The 19940-nt window shown below is 42.1% G+C and overlaps 2 protein-coding genes across 6 annotated transcripts in view; one reads left to right on the forward strand and one right to left on the reverse strand.

The window, feature by feature from the left end:
• Positions 1–19940, reverse strand: part of LOC115160113 (heparan sulfate glucosamine 3-O-sulfotransferase 2-like) — a 42607-nt gene that overhangs the window by 1549 nt on the left and 21118 nt on the right. Inside the window, exon 1 of one of the 4 annotated variants that reach the window (XM_029710452.1) lies at positions 4019–5339. The exons of the other annotated variants lie outside the window; for them this stretch is intronic. Coding sequence (XP_029566312.1) covers positions 4019–4539 — 521 coding nt within the window. The 5' untranslated portion in view covers positions 4540–5339. Of the gene's footprint in view, positions 1–4018; positions 5340–19940 lie in introns of those variants that run through there. 4 annotated transcript variants of the gene reach the window in all.
• Positions 13617–18088, forward strand: LOC115160155 (uncharacterized). Of its 2 annotated transcripts, none has more exons than XM_029710535.1 (7): positions 13617–13762; positions 13981–14007; positions 14308–14517; positions 14607–14809; positions 16979–16991; positions 17080–17289; positions 17379–18088. In XM_029710535.1, exons 2-7 carry the CDS (start codon positions 13986–13988, stop codon positions 17585–17587), a joined length of 867 nt encoding a protein of 288 aa, XP_029566395.1. In that variant the 5' UTR covers positions 13617–13762; positions 13981–13985; the 3' UTR covers positions 17588–18088. The 2 variants fall into 2 exon arrangements, with proteins under 2 accessions (XP_029566395.1, XP_029566389.1); XM_029710529.1 differs by having other exon boundaries at positions 13618–13762; positions 16976–16991.

The following is a 19940-nucleotide window of genomic DNA, read 5'->3' on the forward strand; positions in this document are numbered from 1 at the left end:
TCTCTGTACTTTGCTCCGTTCATCTTCCCCTCAATCCTGACTAGTCTCTGCTGCTGAAAAACATCCCCACAGCATGATGCTGCTACCACCATGCTTCACTGTAGGGATGGTGCCAGGTTTCCTCCAGACGTGACACTTGGCATTCAGGCCAAAGAGTTCAATCTTGGTTTCATCGGACCAGAAAATCTTGTTTCTCATGGTCTGAGAGTCCTTTAGGTGCCTTTTGGCAAACTCCAAGCAAGCTGTCATGTGCCTTTTACTGTGGAGTGGCTTCTGTCTGGCAACTCTACACTAAAGGCCTGATTGGTGGAGTGCTGCAGAGATGGTTGTCCTTCTGGAAGGTTCTCCCATCTCCACAGAGGAACTCTGGAGCACTGTCAGTGACCAGGAAGAGTCTTGGTGGTTCCAAACTTCTTCCATTTAAGAATTATGGAGGCCACTGTGTTCTTGGGGACCTTCAATGCTGCAGAAATGTTTTGGTACCGTTCCCCAGATCTGTGCCTCGACACAATCGTGTCTCAGAGCTCTATGGACAATTCCTTAGACCTCAAGGCTTGGTTTTTGCTCTGACATGTTACTGTCAACTGTTGGTGCTTATATAGACAGGTGTGTGCCTTTCCAAATCATGTTCAATCAATTGAATTTACCACAGGTGGACTCCAATCAAGTTGTAGAAACATCTCAAGGATGATCAATTTAAAAAGGATGCACCTGAGCTCAACTTCGAGTCTCATAACAAATGGTCTGAATAGTTATGTAAATAAGGTATTTCTGTTTATGTTTTTCATAAATTTGCCTAGAAGGCCAGCATCCTGGAGTCGCCTTTTCACTGTTGACGTTGAGACTGGTGTTTTGCGGGTACTATTTAATGAAGCTGCCAGTTGAGGACTTATGAGGTGTCTGTTTCTCAAACTAGACACTCTAATGTATTAGTCCTCTTCCTCAGTTGTGCACTTGGGGCTTCCCACTCCTATTTCTATTCTGGTTAGAGCCAGTTTGCACTGTTCTGTGAAGGGAGTAGTACACAGCGTTTTGCGAGGTCTTCAGTTTCTTGGCAATTTATTGCATGAAATAGCCTTCATTTCTCAGAACAAGAATATACTGATGAGTTTCAGAAGAAAGTTCTTTGTTTCTGGCCATGTTGAGCCTGTAATCGAACCCAGAAATGCTGATGCTCCAAATACTCCAACTAGTCTAAAGAAGGCCAGTTTCATTGCTTCTTTAATCAGCACAACAGTTTTCAGCTGTGCTAACATAATTTCAAAAGGATTTTCTAATGATCAATTTGCCTTTTAAAATCCCTGTAGCTCAGTTGGTAGAGCATGGTGTTTGCAACACCAGGGTTGTGGGTTCGATTCCCATGGGGGGCCAGCACAGAAAAAAAAAATGTATGATATGTATGAAATTGTATGAAATGTATGCATTCACTACTGTAAGTCGCTCTGGATAAGAGTGTCTGCTAAATGACTAAAATGTAAAATGTAAATGTAAAATGATTAACTTGGATTAGCTAACACAACGTGCCATTGGAACACAGGAGTGATGGTTGCTGATAATGGGCCTCTGTACGCATATGTAGATGTTGCATTAAAAATCATCCGTTTCCAGCTACAGTAGCCATTTACAATATTAACAATGTCTACACTGTATTTATGATCAATTTGATGTTATTTTAATGTGTGCGTGTGTGTGTGTGTGTGTGTGTGTGTGTGTGTGTGTGTGTGTATGCAAAAAAGAAACATCCTCTCACTGTCAACTGCGTTTATTTGCAGCAAACTTAACACGTGTAATTATTTGTATGAACATATCAATATTCAACAACTGAGACATCAACTGAACAAGTTCCACAGACATGTGACTAACAGAAATGGAATAATGTGTCCCTGAACAAAGGGGGGGTCAAAATCAAAAGTAACAGTCAGTATCTGGTGTGGCCACCAGCTGCATTAAGTACTGCAGTGCATCTCCTCCTCATGGACTGCACCAGATTTGCCAGTTATTGCTGTGAGATGTTACCCCACTCTTCCACCAAGGCACCTGCAAGTTCCCGGACATTTCTGGGGGGAATGGCCCTAGCCCTCACCCTCCGATCCAACAGGTCCCAGACGTGCTCAATGGGATTGAGATCCGGGCTCTTCGCTGGCCATGGCAGAACACTGACATTCCTGTCTTGCAGGAAATCACGCACAGAACGAGCAGTATAGCTGGTGGCATTGTCATGCTGGAGGGTCATGTCAGGATGAGCCTGCTCCTGGGTACCACATGAGGGAGGAGGATGTCTTCCCTGTAATGCACAGCTTTGCGATTGCCTGCAATGACAACAAGCTCAGTCCGATGATGCTGTGACACACCGCCCCAGACCATGACGGACCCTCCACCTCCAAATCGATCCCGCTCCAGAGTACAGGCCTCGGTGTAACGCTCATTCCTTCGACGATAAACGCGAATCCGACCACCACCCCTGGTGAGACAAAACCGTGACTCGTCAGTGAAGAGCACTTTTTGCCAGTCCTGTCTGGTCCAGCAACGGTGGGTTTGTGCCCATAGGCGACGTTGTTGCCGGTGATGTCTGGTGAGGACCTGCCTTACAACAGGCCTACAAGCCCTCAATCCAGCCTCTCTCAGCCTATGGCGGACAGTCTGAGCACTGATGGAGGGATTGTGTGCTCAACACATGGTCCTGAAAAAGGGACGCTTCTTTTTTTGCTGAGTTATATATATATATATATTATTGTCACATCCATTGGATAGGTGCAGTGAAATGTGTTGTTGATCCTATACCTACAGTATATTTAGTAATTGTATACTAACTTAGTATGTAAAGAGTATCAGTACGTTATAGCCATAGACATCAAGGGAGGTCCAGTCTGGCTACGGGCCTGTTTCCAGTGAAACATAAAAACAATAAGGACACTTTACCAATGTCACAGAAGGTAGTTGCCACAAGAGACTTGTGTGGGAAAGATCTCTCTCTGTCTTTCTCACATACTGTAACTAGCTCAGTCCCAGGTTCAGCAGTAATAAATCACCTGTGAGATGTAATGTAGATTGGACAGAGGAAAATGACTCTCTGGGTCATAACTGGGTCAAACAAGTAGGCCACCGAAACTTTTGGTTGTTTTCTGTCAGGCACACCGATTTTATTTTTGGTCACTTCAAGTTCTAAAACTCACTCAAAACGCATGCATAGCTCTGTCTGATTTAATTTCATTAAATGGTATCCTATTCATTGATAAGAAGAAAACAGTTGCAGACAATGGCTAAAAATACAGTTGCAATAAATCAGCAGCTTTTAGTCTACTGTTGACAAATAGACACATCATGGATCAATCTTCTGAAGACACATTCTGAAAAAGAAAGCATCTTTATTTGGAAAGTAATGGCCACTGATGCTCAAGGTCGTTTTTTGATGGATGACAAAAACATCTGAGTTGATGTGGCACAAAATATCTTCCAATTACTGTCATCCTCCACTGACCACGGTCAACATGACTGTCAACATGACATGGAACTGTTGTTTGTACTTGTTTCTCTGACATTGCCTTTGAACAGATGGACAGGTCACTGGAGGCGATATTCTCTAGGCTACACACTAGTCATGTAATTCAATGATTCAACGCTCCTCTCCACTGATGATTGCATTGTCTCGTTCAACAGACAGACTAGTAGGCTACAATTAATTATTATGGGAAAAAAACTAAGCTAGAGGAAGGATGTAAACGTACGTTAAGATGTGAGGGAAAATTATTAGGTTAATGGGTTTCAGGAGAATGACAATAAATTACAGCGAGATTAATACACGTATTGAGCCTTCCACAAGGCTGCTTTTCACAAAATGTACATTTTTACAAAATGCCTCTTTACAAAAATCAGGACTAACAGCAAGAGCTAATTTATCGTAAAAATCCAACGCATGATGAATTCGCGGGCAACACATCCGTTGGCATGACGGTTGGCTTCCGTTAATGAGCTCCCTAGGTCGACACCTGTGCAGGTGTAAAATGAGTTATTGTCTTACCTGTACCAGTCTAGTCCACGGTCATAGTTCCTGTCGAAAAAATGCGTCTCTGTGCCGACCGCCCGTACGTCCGGATGGATTCTTATAAACTCCAAGACAGCTCGTGTGCCGCCCTTTTTAACACCGACAATGATGGCATTTGGCAACTTCTTATTCCCGAACTTCCCACTGCCCGTGTTGTTAGGGGTAGGACGGTCTGATGTGTTATTCCGAACTGTGTTGAGATTAACCGAGGCGTTGCTTTGGTTCGCTTCGTGGAGAGAGATGTCCCTTGTCCCTCTCGCGTTCAATGGCAAAGTGCAGTAAAGAGATTTTTGCTGAAGTTTTTTGCCTCCATCACTCCTGAGGCGCAGACAGTTCTGCGTTGGATCACTTGGTTTTTGCATGATAGCATCAGAAGAAAATAAGAGACAGTAGCATATATATGATAGTGATAGAGATAGGGAAAATATGCAGATGCATGTCCTGGTATGCCTATATGAAGACGGCGCAACTCGGCTATAGAGGAGAATGCATGCCATATCTCCATGGATATAGATGGTGCATGTTTTTTGTTTTTTTTATTATATACTTGTTATCTGCGTTGTCGTTAAAAGAGTGAAGACAAAACGTAGGCTATATCCACGGGCATATAAACCCATTACGCAGCTCTGACTAATATCTTCATTCCCCCAAAACTGCCCTGGGAACAGTTTAAGTGGTGTCTTAAAGCCCACATTACAAATAGCAATCAGGGTATTCCATTCAAGCTTGTTTCAGATATCCGAATTATTTCAATATTGCGTCACATTACTTCACTTCATCCTGGATCGAACCACCAAAATCACTCAGGTGTGTGCTTGCGTGAGGAAATAGTAGCCCACTGTTATGTTTTACTTCTTCACTCAGTTAAAAAAAACTCCTTCTTTCCGTTATGAAATCTTGAACACATCCTACTGTCAAATCCTTGTGTTTCTTATTTGCGCACTAGCTCGAAAAGCTGGGAGCGTGCGGCGCAGTTCTCTCCGTTCCGTCTACTTCACAAGACTGCCAGTACCAATACAAGAGAAAAAATATACATTATTAAAGGTACGCCTGACGTCAGTTATCATCGTTTCTTTTTTTGGAGAAAAAATCTGTAGGTTCCTCTAGCCTACCCAAATCTTGGTTTATCATAATATTTGAATTGCGCCAAAGGCTTTCATTGATTTATTGCTGCTTGTCCACTGTAATGTATTAGAATATGTCTTGTATTTGGTCATCAGACCTGCTGAACCAATGCTTATGCCAGCCATGGTGTCTAGAAGGGTTCATCTTTGACTATAGCATATCTATCATTATATAAATGTTATGACAACAATTACGAGCCTACATGTCATTCATATATTATATACTGTATATAAATACTGAGTGCACAAAACATTAGGAACATGTTTTTTAATGTTGAATTCGACCCCCCTTTGCCTTCAGAACATCCTCAATTTGTTGGGCTGTGGACTGCAAGGTGTCGAAAGCGTTCCACAGGGATACTGGCCCATGTTGGGCTCCCCAGTGGCGCAGCAGTCTAAGGCACTGCATCTGGTCCCGTGTGGCTCAGTTGGTAGAGCATGGTGTTTGCAACGCCAGGGTTGTGGGTTCGATTCCCACGGAGGACCAGTACGGAGAAAAAAATGTATGAAATGTATGCATTCACTACTGTAAGTCGCTCTGGATAAGAGCATCTGCTAAATGACTAAAATGTAGATCTCAGTGCTAAAGGTGTCACTACAGACCCTGGTTCGATTCCAGGCTGTATCACAACCGGCTGTGATTGTCAGTCCCATACAGCGGTGCACAGTTGTCCGGGTTAGGGTTTGGCCGGGGTAGGCCGTCATTGTAAATAAGAATTTGTTCTTAACTGACTTGCCTAGTTAAATAAAATGTTGAGTCCAATGCTTCCCACAATTGTTTCAAGTTGGCTGGATGTGCTTTGGGTGGTGGACCATTGTTGATACACACAGCAAACTGTTGAGAGTGAAAAATCCAGCAGAATTGCAGTTCTTGACACACTCAAACCGGTGTGCCTGGCACCTACTACCATACCCCCTTCAAAGGCACTTCAATCTTTTGTCTTGCCCATTCACCCCTTAAATGGCACACATACACAATCCATGTCTCAATTGTCTCAAGGCTTAAAAATCATTCTTTAACCTGTCTCCTCCCCTTCATCTACTCTGATTGAAGTGAATTTAACAGGTGACATCAATAATAATAATATATATATACACAAAAGTATGTGGACACCCCTTCAAATTCAGGTGTGGATATTTCAGCCATACAATATTGTAATCAACATCCAAGGCAGTTATTGGACGCCAATGTTGATATCCTCGCTCTGTGTTCATGTACACTACCTGGCCAAATGTATGTGGGCAACCATTCAAATTAGTGGATTCGGCTATTTCACATCCATTGCTGACAAGTGTATAAAATCGAACACACTGCTATGTAATCTCCATAGACAAACATTGGCAGTAGAATGGCCTTACTGAAGAGCTCAGTGACTTTCAACGTGGCACCATCATAGAATGCCACCTTTCCAACATGTCAGTTCATCAAATTTCTGCCCTGCAAGAGCTGCCCCGGTCAACTGTAAGTGCTGTTATTGTGAAGTGGAAACATCTAGGAGTGACAACGGCTCAGCCATAAAGTGGTAGGCCACACAAGCTCACAGAACTGGACCGCCGAGTACTGAAGCTCATAGCACGTAAAAATCATCTGTTCACTCACTACCGAGATCCAAACTGCCTCTGGAAGCAACATCAGCACAATAACTGTTCATCGGGAGTTTCATGAAATGGGTTTCCATGGCCGAGCAGCCGCACACAAGCCTAAGATCACCATGCGCAATGACAAGCGTCGGCTGGAGTGGTGTAAAGCTCGCTGCCATTGGACTCTGGAGCAGTGGAAACGCGTTCTCTGGAGTGATGAATCACGCTTCACCATCTGGCAGTCCGACGGAGGAATCTGGGATTGGCGGATGCCAGGAGAATTCCACCTGTCCCAATGCATAGTGTCAACTGTAAAGTTTGATGGAAGAGGAATAATGGTATGGGCCTGTTTTCATGGTTTGGGCTAGGTCCCTTAGTTCCAGTGAAGGGAAATCTTAATGCTATAGCATACAATGACATTCTAGACAATTCTGTGTTTCCAACTTTGTAGCAACAGTTTGGGGAAGGCCCTTTCCTATTTCAGCATGACAATACTCCCGTGCACAAAGCGAGGTCCATACAGAAATGGTTTCTCGAGATTGGTGTGGAAGCACTTGACTAGCCTGCACAGAGCTACACTGACCTCAACCCCATCGAACACCTTTGGGATGAATTGGAACGCCGAATGCAAGCCAGGCATAATCGCCAAACATCAGTGCCTGACCTCACTAATGCTCTTGTGGCTGAATAGAAGCAAGTCCCCGCAGCAATGTTCCAACATCTAGTGGAAAGCCTTCCCAGAAGAGTGGAGGCTGTTGTAGCGGCAAATGGGGGACGGACTCCATATTAATGACCATGATTTTGGAATGAGATGTTCGACGAGCTGGTGTCCACATACTCTTGGTCATGTAGTGTATATATTCAATGAACAAAAATATAAACAGAACGTGTAAATTGTTGGTCCATGCAATGTGTAAATTGTTGGTCTCTCAGACTTTGTTCACAAATTTGTTTACATCCCTGTTAGTGAGCACTTCTTATTTGCCAAGGTAATCCATCCACCTGACAGATGTGGCATATCAAGAAGCTGAATAACAAGCATGATCATTACATAGGTGCACCTTATGCAGGGGACAATAAAAGGCCACTCTAAAATGTGCAGTTTTGTCACACAACACAATGTCACAGAAAAATTGGGCAGTACGTCCAACAGGCCTCACAGACCACATGTATAGTGTCGTACAAGCGAGCGGTTTGCCGACGTCAACATTGTGTACAGAGTGCCCCATGGTGGCGGTGGGGTTATGGTATGGGCAGGCATAAGTTACGGACAACAAACACAATTACATTTTATCGATGGCAATTTGAATGCAAAGAGAGAGCTTGACGAGATCCTTAGGCCCATTGGCGTGCCATTCATCCGCCACCATCACTTCATGTTTCAGTATGGTAATGGGCGGCAACATGTACGCAATTCCTGGAAGCTGAAAATGTCACAGTTCTTCCATGGCCTGCATACTCACAAGACATGTCACCGATTGAGCATGTTTGGGATGCTCTGGATCGACGTGTACGACAGCCAATATCCAGCAACTTCACACAACCAGTAAAGACGATTGGGACATTCCACAGGCCACAATCAACAGCCTGATCAACTCTATGCGAAAGAGATGTGTCGCACTGCATGACGCAAATGGTGGTCACACCAGACACAGAATGGTTTCTGATTCTCGCCCCTACTTTTTTATAAAGGTATCTGTGACCAACAGATGCATATCTGTATTCCCAGTCATATGAAATCCATAGAGTAGGGCCTAATGAATTTACTTCAGTTGACTGATTTTCTTATATGAACTGTAACTCAGTAACATCTTTGCAATTGTTGTATGTTGCCTTTTATATTTTTGTTTAGTGTATACATAAACTCAGCAAAAAAAGAAACGTTCTCTTTTTCAGGACTCTGTCTTTCAAAGATAATTTGTAAAAATGTAAATAACTTCACAGATCTTCATTGTAAAGCTTTTAAACACTGTTTCCCATGCTTGTTCAATGAACCATAAACAATTAATGAACATGCTCCTGTGGAACGGTCGTTAAGACATTAACAGCTTACAGACGGTAGGTAATTAAGGTCACAGTTCTGAAAAATTAGGACACTAAAGAGGCCTTTCTACTGACTCTGAAAAACACTAAAAGAAAGATGCCCAGGGTCCCTGCTCATCTGCGTGAACGTGCCTTAGGCATGCTGCAAGGAAGCATGAGAACTGCAGATGTGGCCAGGGCAATAAATTGCAATGTCCATACTTTGAGACGCCTAAGACGGCGCTACAGGGAGACAGGACAGACAGCTGATCGTCCTCGCAGTGGCAGACCACGTGTAACAACACCTGCACAGGATCGGTACATCCGAACATCACACCTGCGTGACAGGTACAGGATGGCAACAACAACTGCCCGAGTTACACCAGGAGTGCACAATCCCAATATGCTGAGAGAGGCTGGATTGAGGGCTTGTAGGCCTGTTGTAAGGCAGGTTCCTACCAGACATCACCGGCAACAACGTCACCTATGGGCGCAAACCCACCGTCGCTGGACCAGACAGGACTGGCAAAAAGCTCTTCACTGACGAGTCGCGGTTTTGTCTCACCAGGGGTGATGGTCGGATTCCCATTTATCGTCGAAGGAATGAGCGTTACACCAAGGCCTGTACTCTGGAGCGGGATCGATTTGGAGGTGGAGGGTCCGTCATGGTCTGGGGCGGTGTGTCACAGCATCATCGGACTGAGCTTGTTGTCATTGCAGGCAATCTCAACGCTGTACGTTACAGGGAAGACATCTACCTCCCTCATGTGGTACCCTTCCTGCAGGCTCATCCGGACATGACCCTCCAGCATGACAATGCCACCAGCCATACTGTTCATTCTGTGCGTGATTTCCTGCAAGACAGGAATGTCAGTGTTCTGCCATGGCCAGCGAAGAGCCCGGATCTCAATCCCATTGAGCATGTCTGGGACCTGTTGGATCGGAGGGTGAGGTCTAGGGCCATTCCCCCCAGAAATGCCCGGGAACTTGCAGGTGCCTTGGTGGAAGAGTGGGGTAACATCTCACATCAAGATCTGGCAAATCTGGTGCAGTCCATGAGGAGGAGATGCACTGCAGTACTTAATGCAGCTGGTGGCCCCCCCTTTGTTCAGGGGCACATTATACCATTTCTGTTAGTCACATGTCTGTGGAACTTGTTCAGTTTATGTCTCAGTTGTTGAATATTGTTATGTTCATACAAATATTTACACATGTTAAGTTTGCTGAAAATAAACGCAGTTGACAGTGAGAGGACGTTTCTTTTTTGCTGAGTTTATATAGTGTGTGTGTGTGTGTGTGTGTGTGTATATGTATTACAAGTGTGTTTGTCCTTGTGATGGTATGGATCAGTGTGTCAGTCTGTGAAGTGACCTCACCCACACATTATTCCCAGACATCCCTCTGGAGGTTAGTGAGTGGGGGACACCAGATCCACATCATCCACATCCTGGTCAGTCTTACCCCAGATGACTGATACATACAGCCAGATAAGAAACCATAGGAGAAAAGGAAACGATCAGGGGAGAGCTGCTCCAGAGCAGGGAGGAGTTGAGGTGTCAACTGTGCTCCCGTAGGTGTCCACGCCGGCCCAATCTCAGTGCTCTTTGATTAAAGAATGATTTATTGGCCCGGTCGGAGAGGCTCGCTCAGCAATCCGTCTCCTGAATGAGTTTTTCTCCCAGGCAGAGGCGGGTAAATCATACCCTTGGCGCGAGAAGCCTGGCTGGACAGTGTCAGCATGGCGATTAAATGTTATAATCACCGCTGCTGAGCGTGCACTGTGTTGTGGCACAACTGCCCATTTATCAGACTAACAGTTAGCCTGGGGGGCAGCGTCTATCTGATTACCCCCTCTTAAATCTGATCAGACACTCAGCACTTATAAATACACTGACGCAATGTTTACATTATAGATATGATGAACTATGACTATTCTATCAATCTACTTTATCAATATATTTATATTTATAGTCGGAGGATTCATTTCATATCACCTCGCACGTTTGTCATACTAAGGTCAGCCTGGAGGCAGTATCTGATCACTCCACCAAATCTGATCAGACACTTAGCCCTTAAATACCCTGACAAAATATGATTGTATTGTAAAAATGTTGATTCTTTGAATTTGTATCTAAAGGGGTTTCGTATAATGAGTCAATGAAATGAACTATTGAAGTAAGTCTTTGAAGAGGAATAACTAAATTAAGTTAAATAGAAAACATACAATTTGACTTTACACATATTTCAATCTCAGGGGTGTAGAGCAGTTTGTCTAGTAGTGTCTGGCTGATCCTAGTTCAGACTGAATGGTTTTGTAATTGAATTTCTGCCTGTGATCCAAATGACAACGGTATCTGTTGATAATTGTCCCTATAGGCTGCTGCTTTATTTGTCATTGTAGAAGAGTCTACAGCTGCCACAGAACTATTTGCAAGTGGAATGAGGCCTACTCATAAGGCCTTGTGTGACAGGGTAAGATCCTTAGTTTCCCAGGGGACCCTAATTAGTGGTGAATATGTAAAAGGGATTAAAATAACCCTTTAGGCCTTTGTGAGAGCGTTGTCCTGAAGGGGTTATGGCTAGAAGGGATCCAGCTTTCGTCAAAGAAACATCAAAAGTTGAACGTTTTTACATTTTAGCTAACCCTTACCCTTTTCATAACCTTAACCTAACTCTCTTAACCTGCTATGTTAATTCTCCTAACCTGCTACATAAGTTCTCCTAACCTGCTACGTACAGTGCATTCGGAAGTATTCAGACTTCTTGACTTTTTCAAAAAGAAATGTTACAGCCTTAGTCTAAAATATATGAAATAAAATGTTTTCCTCATCAATCTACACAAAATACCCCATAATGACAAAATGAAAACAGGTTTTTAGAATCATTTGCAAATGTATTGATGTATTGTAACAGATACCTTATTTACATAAGTATTCAAACCCTTGGCAATGAGACTTGAAATTGAGCTCAGGTACATCCTGTTTCCATTGATCATCCTTGAGATGTTCCTACAACTTGATTGGAGTCCACCTGTGGTAAATTCCATTGTTTGGATATGATTTGGAAAGGCACACAACTGTCTATATAAGGTCCCACAGTTGACAGTGCATGTCAGAGCAAAAACCAAGTCATGAGGTCGAAGGAATTGTCCGTAGAGTTCCAAGACAGGATTGTGTCGAGGCACAGATCTGGGAAAGAGTACAAAAAAAATGTCTGCACCACTGATGGTCCTCAAGAACACAGTGGCCTCCATCATTCTTAAATGGAAGAAGTTTGGAAACACAAACTCTTCCTAGAGCTGGACGCCTGGCCAAACTGAGCAATCGGGGGAGCAGGCATTGGTCAGGGAGGAGATCAAGAACCCGATGGTCACTCTGACAGAGCTCCAGAGTTCCACTGTGGAGATGGTTGTCCTTCTGGAAGGTTCTCCCATCTCCGTAGCACTCAACCAATAAGGCCTTGGTCAGAGTGGTCAGACAGAAGCCATTCCTCAGTAAAAGGCACATGACAGCCTGCTTGGAGTTTGCCAAAATGCACCTAAAGGACGCTCCAACCATGAGAAACAAGATTCTCTGGTCTGATTAAACCAAGATTGAACTCTTTGGCTTGAATGCCAAGCGTCACGTCTGGAGGAAACCTGGCACCATCCCTACGGTGAAGCATGGTGGTGGCAGCATCATTATTGATGCCCGTTTTTGGCTGGATGTGTCAATGTGTAGTTCATACATCCATCCATCCATCCATCCATCCATCTATGAAAATAATTCCTGTTTTACCTCATGTCACGTCCTGACCATAGAAAGCTGTTCTTTTCTATGGTAGAGTAGGTTAGGGCGTGACGGGGGTTTTCTAGTTTAGTTTTTCTATGTTGTTATGTTCTAGTTTTGTATTTCTATGTTGGGTTTTGTTTGGGATGATCTCCAATTAGAGGCAGCTGGTCCTCGTTGTCTCTAATTGGAGATCATACTTAATTAAGTAGGTGTTTTTTCCACCTGGGTTTGTGGGAGATTGTCTTTGAGTTAGTGTATGTTTCACCTCTGCATCACGGTTTGTTGTTTTGTTATTCTGTTTATTTATATGTATTGCATAGTTTCACAGTGAAAATAAAATGTGGAACGACACACATGCTGCACTTTGGTCCACTCCTTCCTACGACAAATGTGACACCTCAATTAGCCACAAAATTCCTAGATTGAAAGGGACTATTTCTTGAAGCTGTGCTGCGCAATTTTCCCTACATTTCACAGCACGTGGGCCAGCCCCCAAGCAATTAGAGTTTCAGCCAATGAGCTTCAGCCCCTTGCCATATGAGTGATAGCTAGGAAGATGCACATGATTCACCCACAGTAGAGAGAGAGAGAGCAATGACATGGTGTACAAATCTGCACACATGTAACGTAGTACACAATTTTCGGGGACCTCAAATGGCTCGTGAGTGCAACTTTCAGAACTACTGGCTAAAAAGTAAACAAAAGAACCAGAGAATCTCTTTAAAGTTGCTGCTCCCTTGTCCTTGCCTATACACTAGAAGTTACAACACATGGTCTCTAACACTATCTCAGATGAGTGTGGCCTTTGGTATTTACAGTAAGTCACCATGTTTACTGTCAATGAGAGAAGCACCAAGAGACAAAAAAATGTGCTTTCTCTATTACTCTATAAAACCTTTAGTGTCATCAACTAAATTAACGTTAGTATTGCATTGAACGAAATCTCAATTGACATAAAAAATACAAACTCAGATATAGAGTCAAAATATGAGAAGACAAGACATAATCATTTTTGGGGAGTAGTCATGTACAGTCTAAGAGAGAAAGAAGGGGGGGAGTTAAGCCCTGAGTTCTTGTGAAATGAAAGTGAAAAATACATTTTCTGTATAGTCATATGGCAGATCTGGAGAGAAGTTTGTTTGTTTTTAATGACTATTTCGCATTTCTATTGATATTAATCTGATTAAAAACATTTTTTGTTGGTGGCAGTTGTGACCAGTAAGGTAAGGGGGTATATCTGATATTTTAACTTTCCAAAAATAAACATACATTTCTATCATAAAACAAAAAATGCTGAAGAGAGAGAAACACAGGATATACAATATGTGTTACACAGTATACACAGTATGTGTTTTTGCACTTGAGAGAAATAGAGAATAGGATAAATAGGAAAGTAGCTTAACGATGTGTATAGTTATGGTTTCCAACTTTTTTTCTGCAGGCAAAATGGCAGAGGCTGGTTTTCCTAGTAAGTCAACACATCACTTTCTCAGGAGTTATTGGTTGCTTTTCTTGTATTAATGTACTATATACAAACCACAGTTTAGTCAGTAGATCTATGTCATAGATTATACATTTGGAGCAGACGTGGGATTGTTGTTGAGTCTCAAACTGTTAAATAAACAGCGTTTCCTGTAAGCATTGTCACAAAAACGGAGCTCAACAGGACACACCTTCACATAAAGTCAACTCTGTCAGCAACAAAAAGCATGGTCATGAAGTAAAAAAATACTGTTTAATCTTTAATAAAACAGATATCCTCTTGCAGGTAAGCCAAGGATGGGAAAAGTATGCACCGGTGTTGTAGGTGATACTTTCAATTCTGATAAGGACTTGGTAAGACAGCTCACTGGCCGAGGAGACTGTACTGAAGTGTCACTAGAGGAGAGTGATGTCATCATAATGGTCTGTCCTATATTCAGTGACTTTGGAACTCTGGACCTTGATATACAACTGGAGGTGGTCTCAAAACACCTAGGTATGTATCAAGAGGCTAATTACCTGAATACATGGTTTATTTGTTAGAGTTCTTAAACTAACCTTGTTCCTCCCTCACTCTCTTGACAGCTGGTAAACCTGTTGTTCTGGTGGTGCTGCATCATGACACTTTCGACCCAGACTCCACTATACCTGACAGCAGCAGACTAGTGACCAGGGGCGAGGTAATACTCACAGTGGACTGTCTATTTAATCACAGAGAACTGCTGGACTGTCCTCGCAATAAAGAAGCAGTCGATATGATTCTGAAGAGGCTAAACGTACAACCAAAGGTATAGTTACAACTTATAGTCCACTTTAAGTTATTTAGCATCGCAGTCGCTCCTCGCCACTTAAGAATATGTGAAAATGAATGATAATTCCCTTTTAGTTTAAGAGCTGTTTGAAAAGACCGCCTGAAATGTCAGCCTGTTTTGGTGGGATGAAGTTTTAGTTTGACTGGTGACATCACCAGCTGGTAAATTAGTTAATACAGTGAGGGAAAAAAGTATTTGATCCCCTGCTGACTTTGTACGTTTGCTCACTGACAAAGAAATGATCAGTCTATAATTTTAATGGTAGGTTTATTTGAACAGTGAGAGACAGAATAACAACAAAAAAATCCAGAAAAACACATGTCAAAAATGTTATAAATTGATTTGCATTTTAATGAGGGAAATAAGTATTTGACCCCTCTGCAAAACATGACTTAGTACTTGGTGGCAAAACCCTTGTTGGCAATCACAGAGGTCAGACATTTCTTGTAGTTGGCCACCAGGTTTGCACACATCTCAGGAGGGATTTTGTCCCACTCCTCTTTGCAGATCTTCTCCAAGTCATTAAGGTTTCGAGGCTGGCGTTTGGCAACTCGAACCTTCAGCTCCCTCCACAGATTTTCTATGGGATTAAGGTCTGGAGACTGGCTAGGCCACTCCAGGACCTTAATGTGCTTCTTCTTGAGCCACTCCTTTGTTGCCTTGGCCGTGTGTTTTGGGTCATTGTCATGCTGGAATACCCATCCACGACCCATTTTCAATGCCCTGGCTGAGGGAAGGAGGTTCTCACCCAAGATTTGACGGTACATGGCCCCGTCCATTGTCCCTTTGATGCGGTGAAGTTGTCCTGTACCCTTAGCAGAAAAACACCCCCAAAGCATAATGTTTCCACCTCCATGTTTGACGGTGGGGATGGTGTTCTTGGGGTCATAGGCAGCATTCCTCCTCCTCCAAACACAGTGAGTTGAGTTGATGCCAAAGAGCTCCATTTTGATCTCATCTGACCACAACACTTTCACCCAGTTGTCCTCTGAGTCATTCAGATGTTCATTGGCAAACTTCAGACGGGCATGTATATGTGCTTTCTTGAGCAGGGGGACCTTGCGGGCGCTGCAGGATTTCAGTCCTTCACGGCGTAGTGTGTTACCAATTGTTTTCTTGGTGACTATTGTCCCAGCTGCCTTGAGATTATTGACAAGATCCTCCCATGTAGTTCTGGGCTGATTCCTCACCGTTTTCATGATCATTGCAACTCCACGAGGTGAGATCTTACATGGAGCCCCAGGCCGAGGGAGATTTACAGTTCTTTTGTGTTTCTTCCATTTGTGAATAATCGCACAAACTGTTGTCACCTTCTCACCAAGCTGCTTGGCGATGGTCTTGTAGCCCATTCCAGCCTTGTGTAGATCTACAATCTTGTCCCTGACATCCTTGGAGAGCTCTTTGGTCGGCCATAGTGGAGAGTTTGGAATCTGATTGATTGATTGCTTCTGTGGACAGGTGTCTTTTATACAGGTAACAAACTGAGATTAGGAGCACTCCCTTTAAGAGTGTGCTCCTAATCTCAGCTCGTTACCTGTATAAAAGACACCTGGGAGCCAGAAATCTTTCTGATTGAGAGGGGGTCAAATACTTACTTCCCTCATTAAAATGCAAATCAATTTATAACATTTTTGACATGCGTTTTTCTGGATTTTTTGGTTGTTATTCTGTCTCTCACTGTTCAAATAAACCTACCATTCAAATTATAGACTGATCATTTCTTTGTCAGTGAGTAAACGTACAAAATCAGCAGGGGATCAAATACTTTTTTCCCTCACTATAGATCAATAAGAATGAGAGTTCCAAACCTCTCTGCCAATAACAGTTAGTTTTCAGTTTTCCCCTCCCCACACAGACCACTCCCAGACAGTTCTAGTAAAATTCTTGCATGAAAAATTGCTCTTCGCTAAGAATCATTTTTTTGTTTCTTTTTGACCATTTGAATTGAAAACAATTACAGTACGGTACTTAATTGTTACCCAGAAATGATTTGATATTGAGATAAAAAATAAATTAAAAAACGCTGCATTGGACCTTTAACTGACTTGCCTAGTTAAATATCGGTTTAGAAATCTATGTTCAGCACAATGTAGAATTGAAAACTATACTAATGATTCATTTCTTAACTTCTCTCTGTTGCAGCAGGAATTCACAGAAGGTAAACACTGCTCTAAATAAAATGTAGATTATGAATTGCACAATAACAAAGGTTTCATTTTTAACAAAACAGAGATATCCTCTTGCAGGTAAGCCAAGGATGGGAAAAGTATGCACCTGTGTCGTAGGTCATACTTTCAATTCTGATAAGGACTTGGTAAGACAGCTCACTGGCCGAGGAGACTGTACTGAAGTGTCACTAGAGGAGAGTGATGTCATCATAATGGTCTGTCCTATATTCAGTGACTTTGGAACTCTGGACCTTGATATACAACTGGAGGTGGTCTCAATACACCTAGGTATGTATCAAGAGGTTAATTACCTGAATACATGCTTTATTTGTTAGAGTTCTTAAACTAACCTTGTTCCTCCCTCACTCTCTTGACAGCTGGTAAACCTGTTGTTCTGGTGGTGCTGCATCATGACACTTTCGACCCAGACTCCACTATACCTGACAGCAGCAGACTAGTGACCAGGGGTGAGGTAATACTCACAGTGGACTGTCTATTTAATCACAGAGGACTGCTGGACTGTCCTCGCAATAAAGAAGCAGTCGATATGATTCTGAAGAGGCTAAACGTACAACCAAAGGTATAGTTACAACTTATAGTCCACTTTAAGTTATTTAGCACCACATTTGCCCCTCGCCTGTTTGGGTGGGTTGAGTTTTGGCCAGTCTGGCGACATAAATTAGTTAAAAGACAATTAAGAAAGGGAGTTCCAAACTTCTCTGCCAATAACAGCTAGTTTTCAGTTTTCCCCTCCCCACTCAGACCACTCCCAGACAGTCCTAGGAAAATTATGTTTAGCTCAATGTATGATTGAATTGTATAAGGACTTCTTTCAATGAACATGGAAACCACCAAAATGACTATTGAAGGGATGAAATGAATTGTATATTGATATTGAATTGTGTTTAACTGACACAAGTTGAATATATTGTACATTAAATAACAACAAAAAACTATTGTAAAAGTAATTAAACAGTTTTCCCTATTGAATGTGCATTGATTGAAACCTGGAGTCATCTGAAATAAAATCTTCAAATGCTGATGACGTCTTGCAAATGCAATAAAAACAAAAACAGCTTTGATGAAATGTGAAGTATCTATTTGAATTTATTATTATTATTATTATTATCTACTATGGGTCAGAAAAGCTCAAGTATTTTGTTAAACAATCTAGGAGCTTCAAAACACTAAACTCTTGGGTCAGCCATATGGTCAATTATCTTAATTTGCAGTGTTAAACATTTTGTAAGATAAGGCAAAATGTCACATTACTGTGCCCTTATTACTGTGTAATTACTGCTGTAAGTACAGTGTAACAAGTATTGTAATGACTCATTGTTACACTGTACTTACACAGCGCTTACAGGAGTAAACCTAGCCCTAACACTGACCATAACCTTTACCCTAAGTGCAGGGTCAGTACAGTGTAACAATGAGTAAATACAATAGGCTACTTGTTACTGTATTTACACAGTAATAAGTGCACTGTAATGTAGATTATTTTCTGAAAAGGTATTAATAACGGATCTATTTTTAGATCCCTTCACCAACCCCATGGTAGAACCCTGGTAACAATCACATAAAAATGTTTCAAGGTAAGCAGGGTCAATTATGGTTAGCATCTTCAATGAGAAATCTTCAACAAGGTCACTGTAGATTGCTCAATTTACCAGTCTAACTTGTTCTTAAGATTGGTACTTGAAGAGAGCATCGGTTTCTAATGTACAAAATCAACGCATTTCCCCCGCTTTTTACATCTCGCCCAAAACCTTAAACCTCTTAGAAGCAGGGTACGTTGAACACTGCTGATACAAAGAAAAATGTAATTGATATTCAACATGAGGTACGTTGAAATTTGACTTTGACACAGTGTCCATTCAATGTGTTTTTGCTAGTTGGGTCAACATTCAACTCTCTTTAAATGTGTAAGCAGGCACCATGTCTATCTACATGTGTTATTAACACATCTGCCAAGGACTCATTAAAATCTAATATCCAACATCCTATATATCAAGCAGGATTTTCACTTTGAGATTGATCACGGGGAAACCACCCCACAGTGGTTATTGTGAAATAAGATGAGGGTTGATCAGATTCTTCTTTAGGTTCGGTTTCTGGGTGAGCTGATCTGACAGAGTTAGCAAGGCTAAAGAGTGTGACCCGCTCTTAGCTTTGCTACACTCACATTCTATGCACCTCTCTGATAGTCAAATTCACTACTGTGGCTAGTAATAATTGGGTTATCATGAGGATTTTTTGAGAAAACTCACTGTCCACGACTGCAGCACCAACTGTAGTCACAATGCTTACTGACAGTCGATGACAAAATCACCAATGGAACGTTGCCCTTTCTTTGCTACACAGTAAGAGCTTTAGTTCCATCAGGTGTATACATGCTTTTAAAGCATTAAGTGTAATCGCTTAAAACATACAGTATACATACAGTACAAAACAACTTCAGATTGGGCTAAAATATGAGGACTGATCATGAAAAAAAAGCACGTTCATTCTAGTCTACATGGTAACTTCTGCTTCCAACATAAAACGAGACAGAAGAGGAGGAGTTCAGGTCCGTGTGTTTATGGGTAATTCCTATTTCGTCTAATCTCGGGAATGCCAAACAAGAGGAAATGAATCGCTTTGATCATTTTTCTAATTGGAAACCAAAACGAAAATTGGATATTAACTTGTTCTCGTTTCTGGTTTCCAAATTGGGTATCGAGTAACAGATAATAAATAACGACAAAGTGTATCAAATTATGATTATATATATTTTGTTCATAACTGGACGTACACGCCACCTAATATAGCTAATATTAATGGTGCATAGCGGTTGTGTTTACAGACTGGGTTGAGCTGCAGTGTCGGCAGCACAGAGAAAGGATTTTACATTTGTGTGACAGGAAGATAAAAATAGCTAAAATGGCCAATTTATCATG

This window comes from Salmo trutta, chromosome 2 (assembly GCF_901001165.1).
Source record: "Salmo trutta chromosome 2, fSalTru1.1, whole genome shotgun sequence".
Taxonomy (NCBI): domain Eukaryota; kingdom Metazoa; phylum Chordata; class Actinopteri; order Salmoniformes; family Salmonidae; genus Salmo; species Salmo trutta.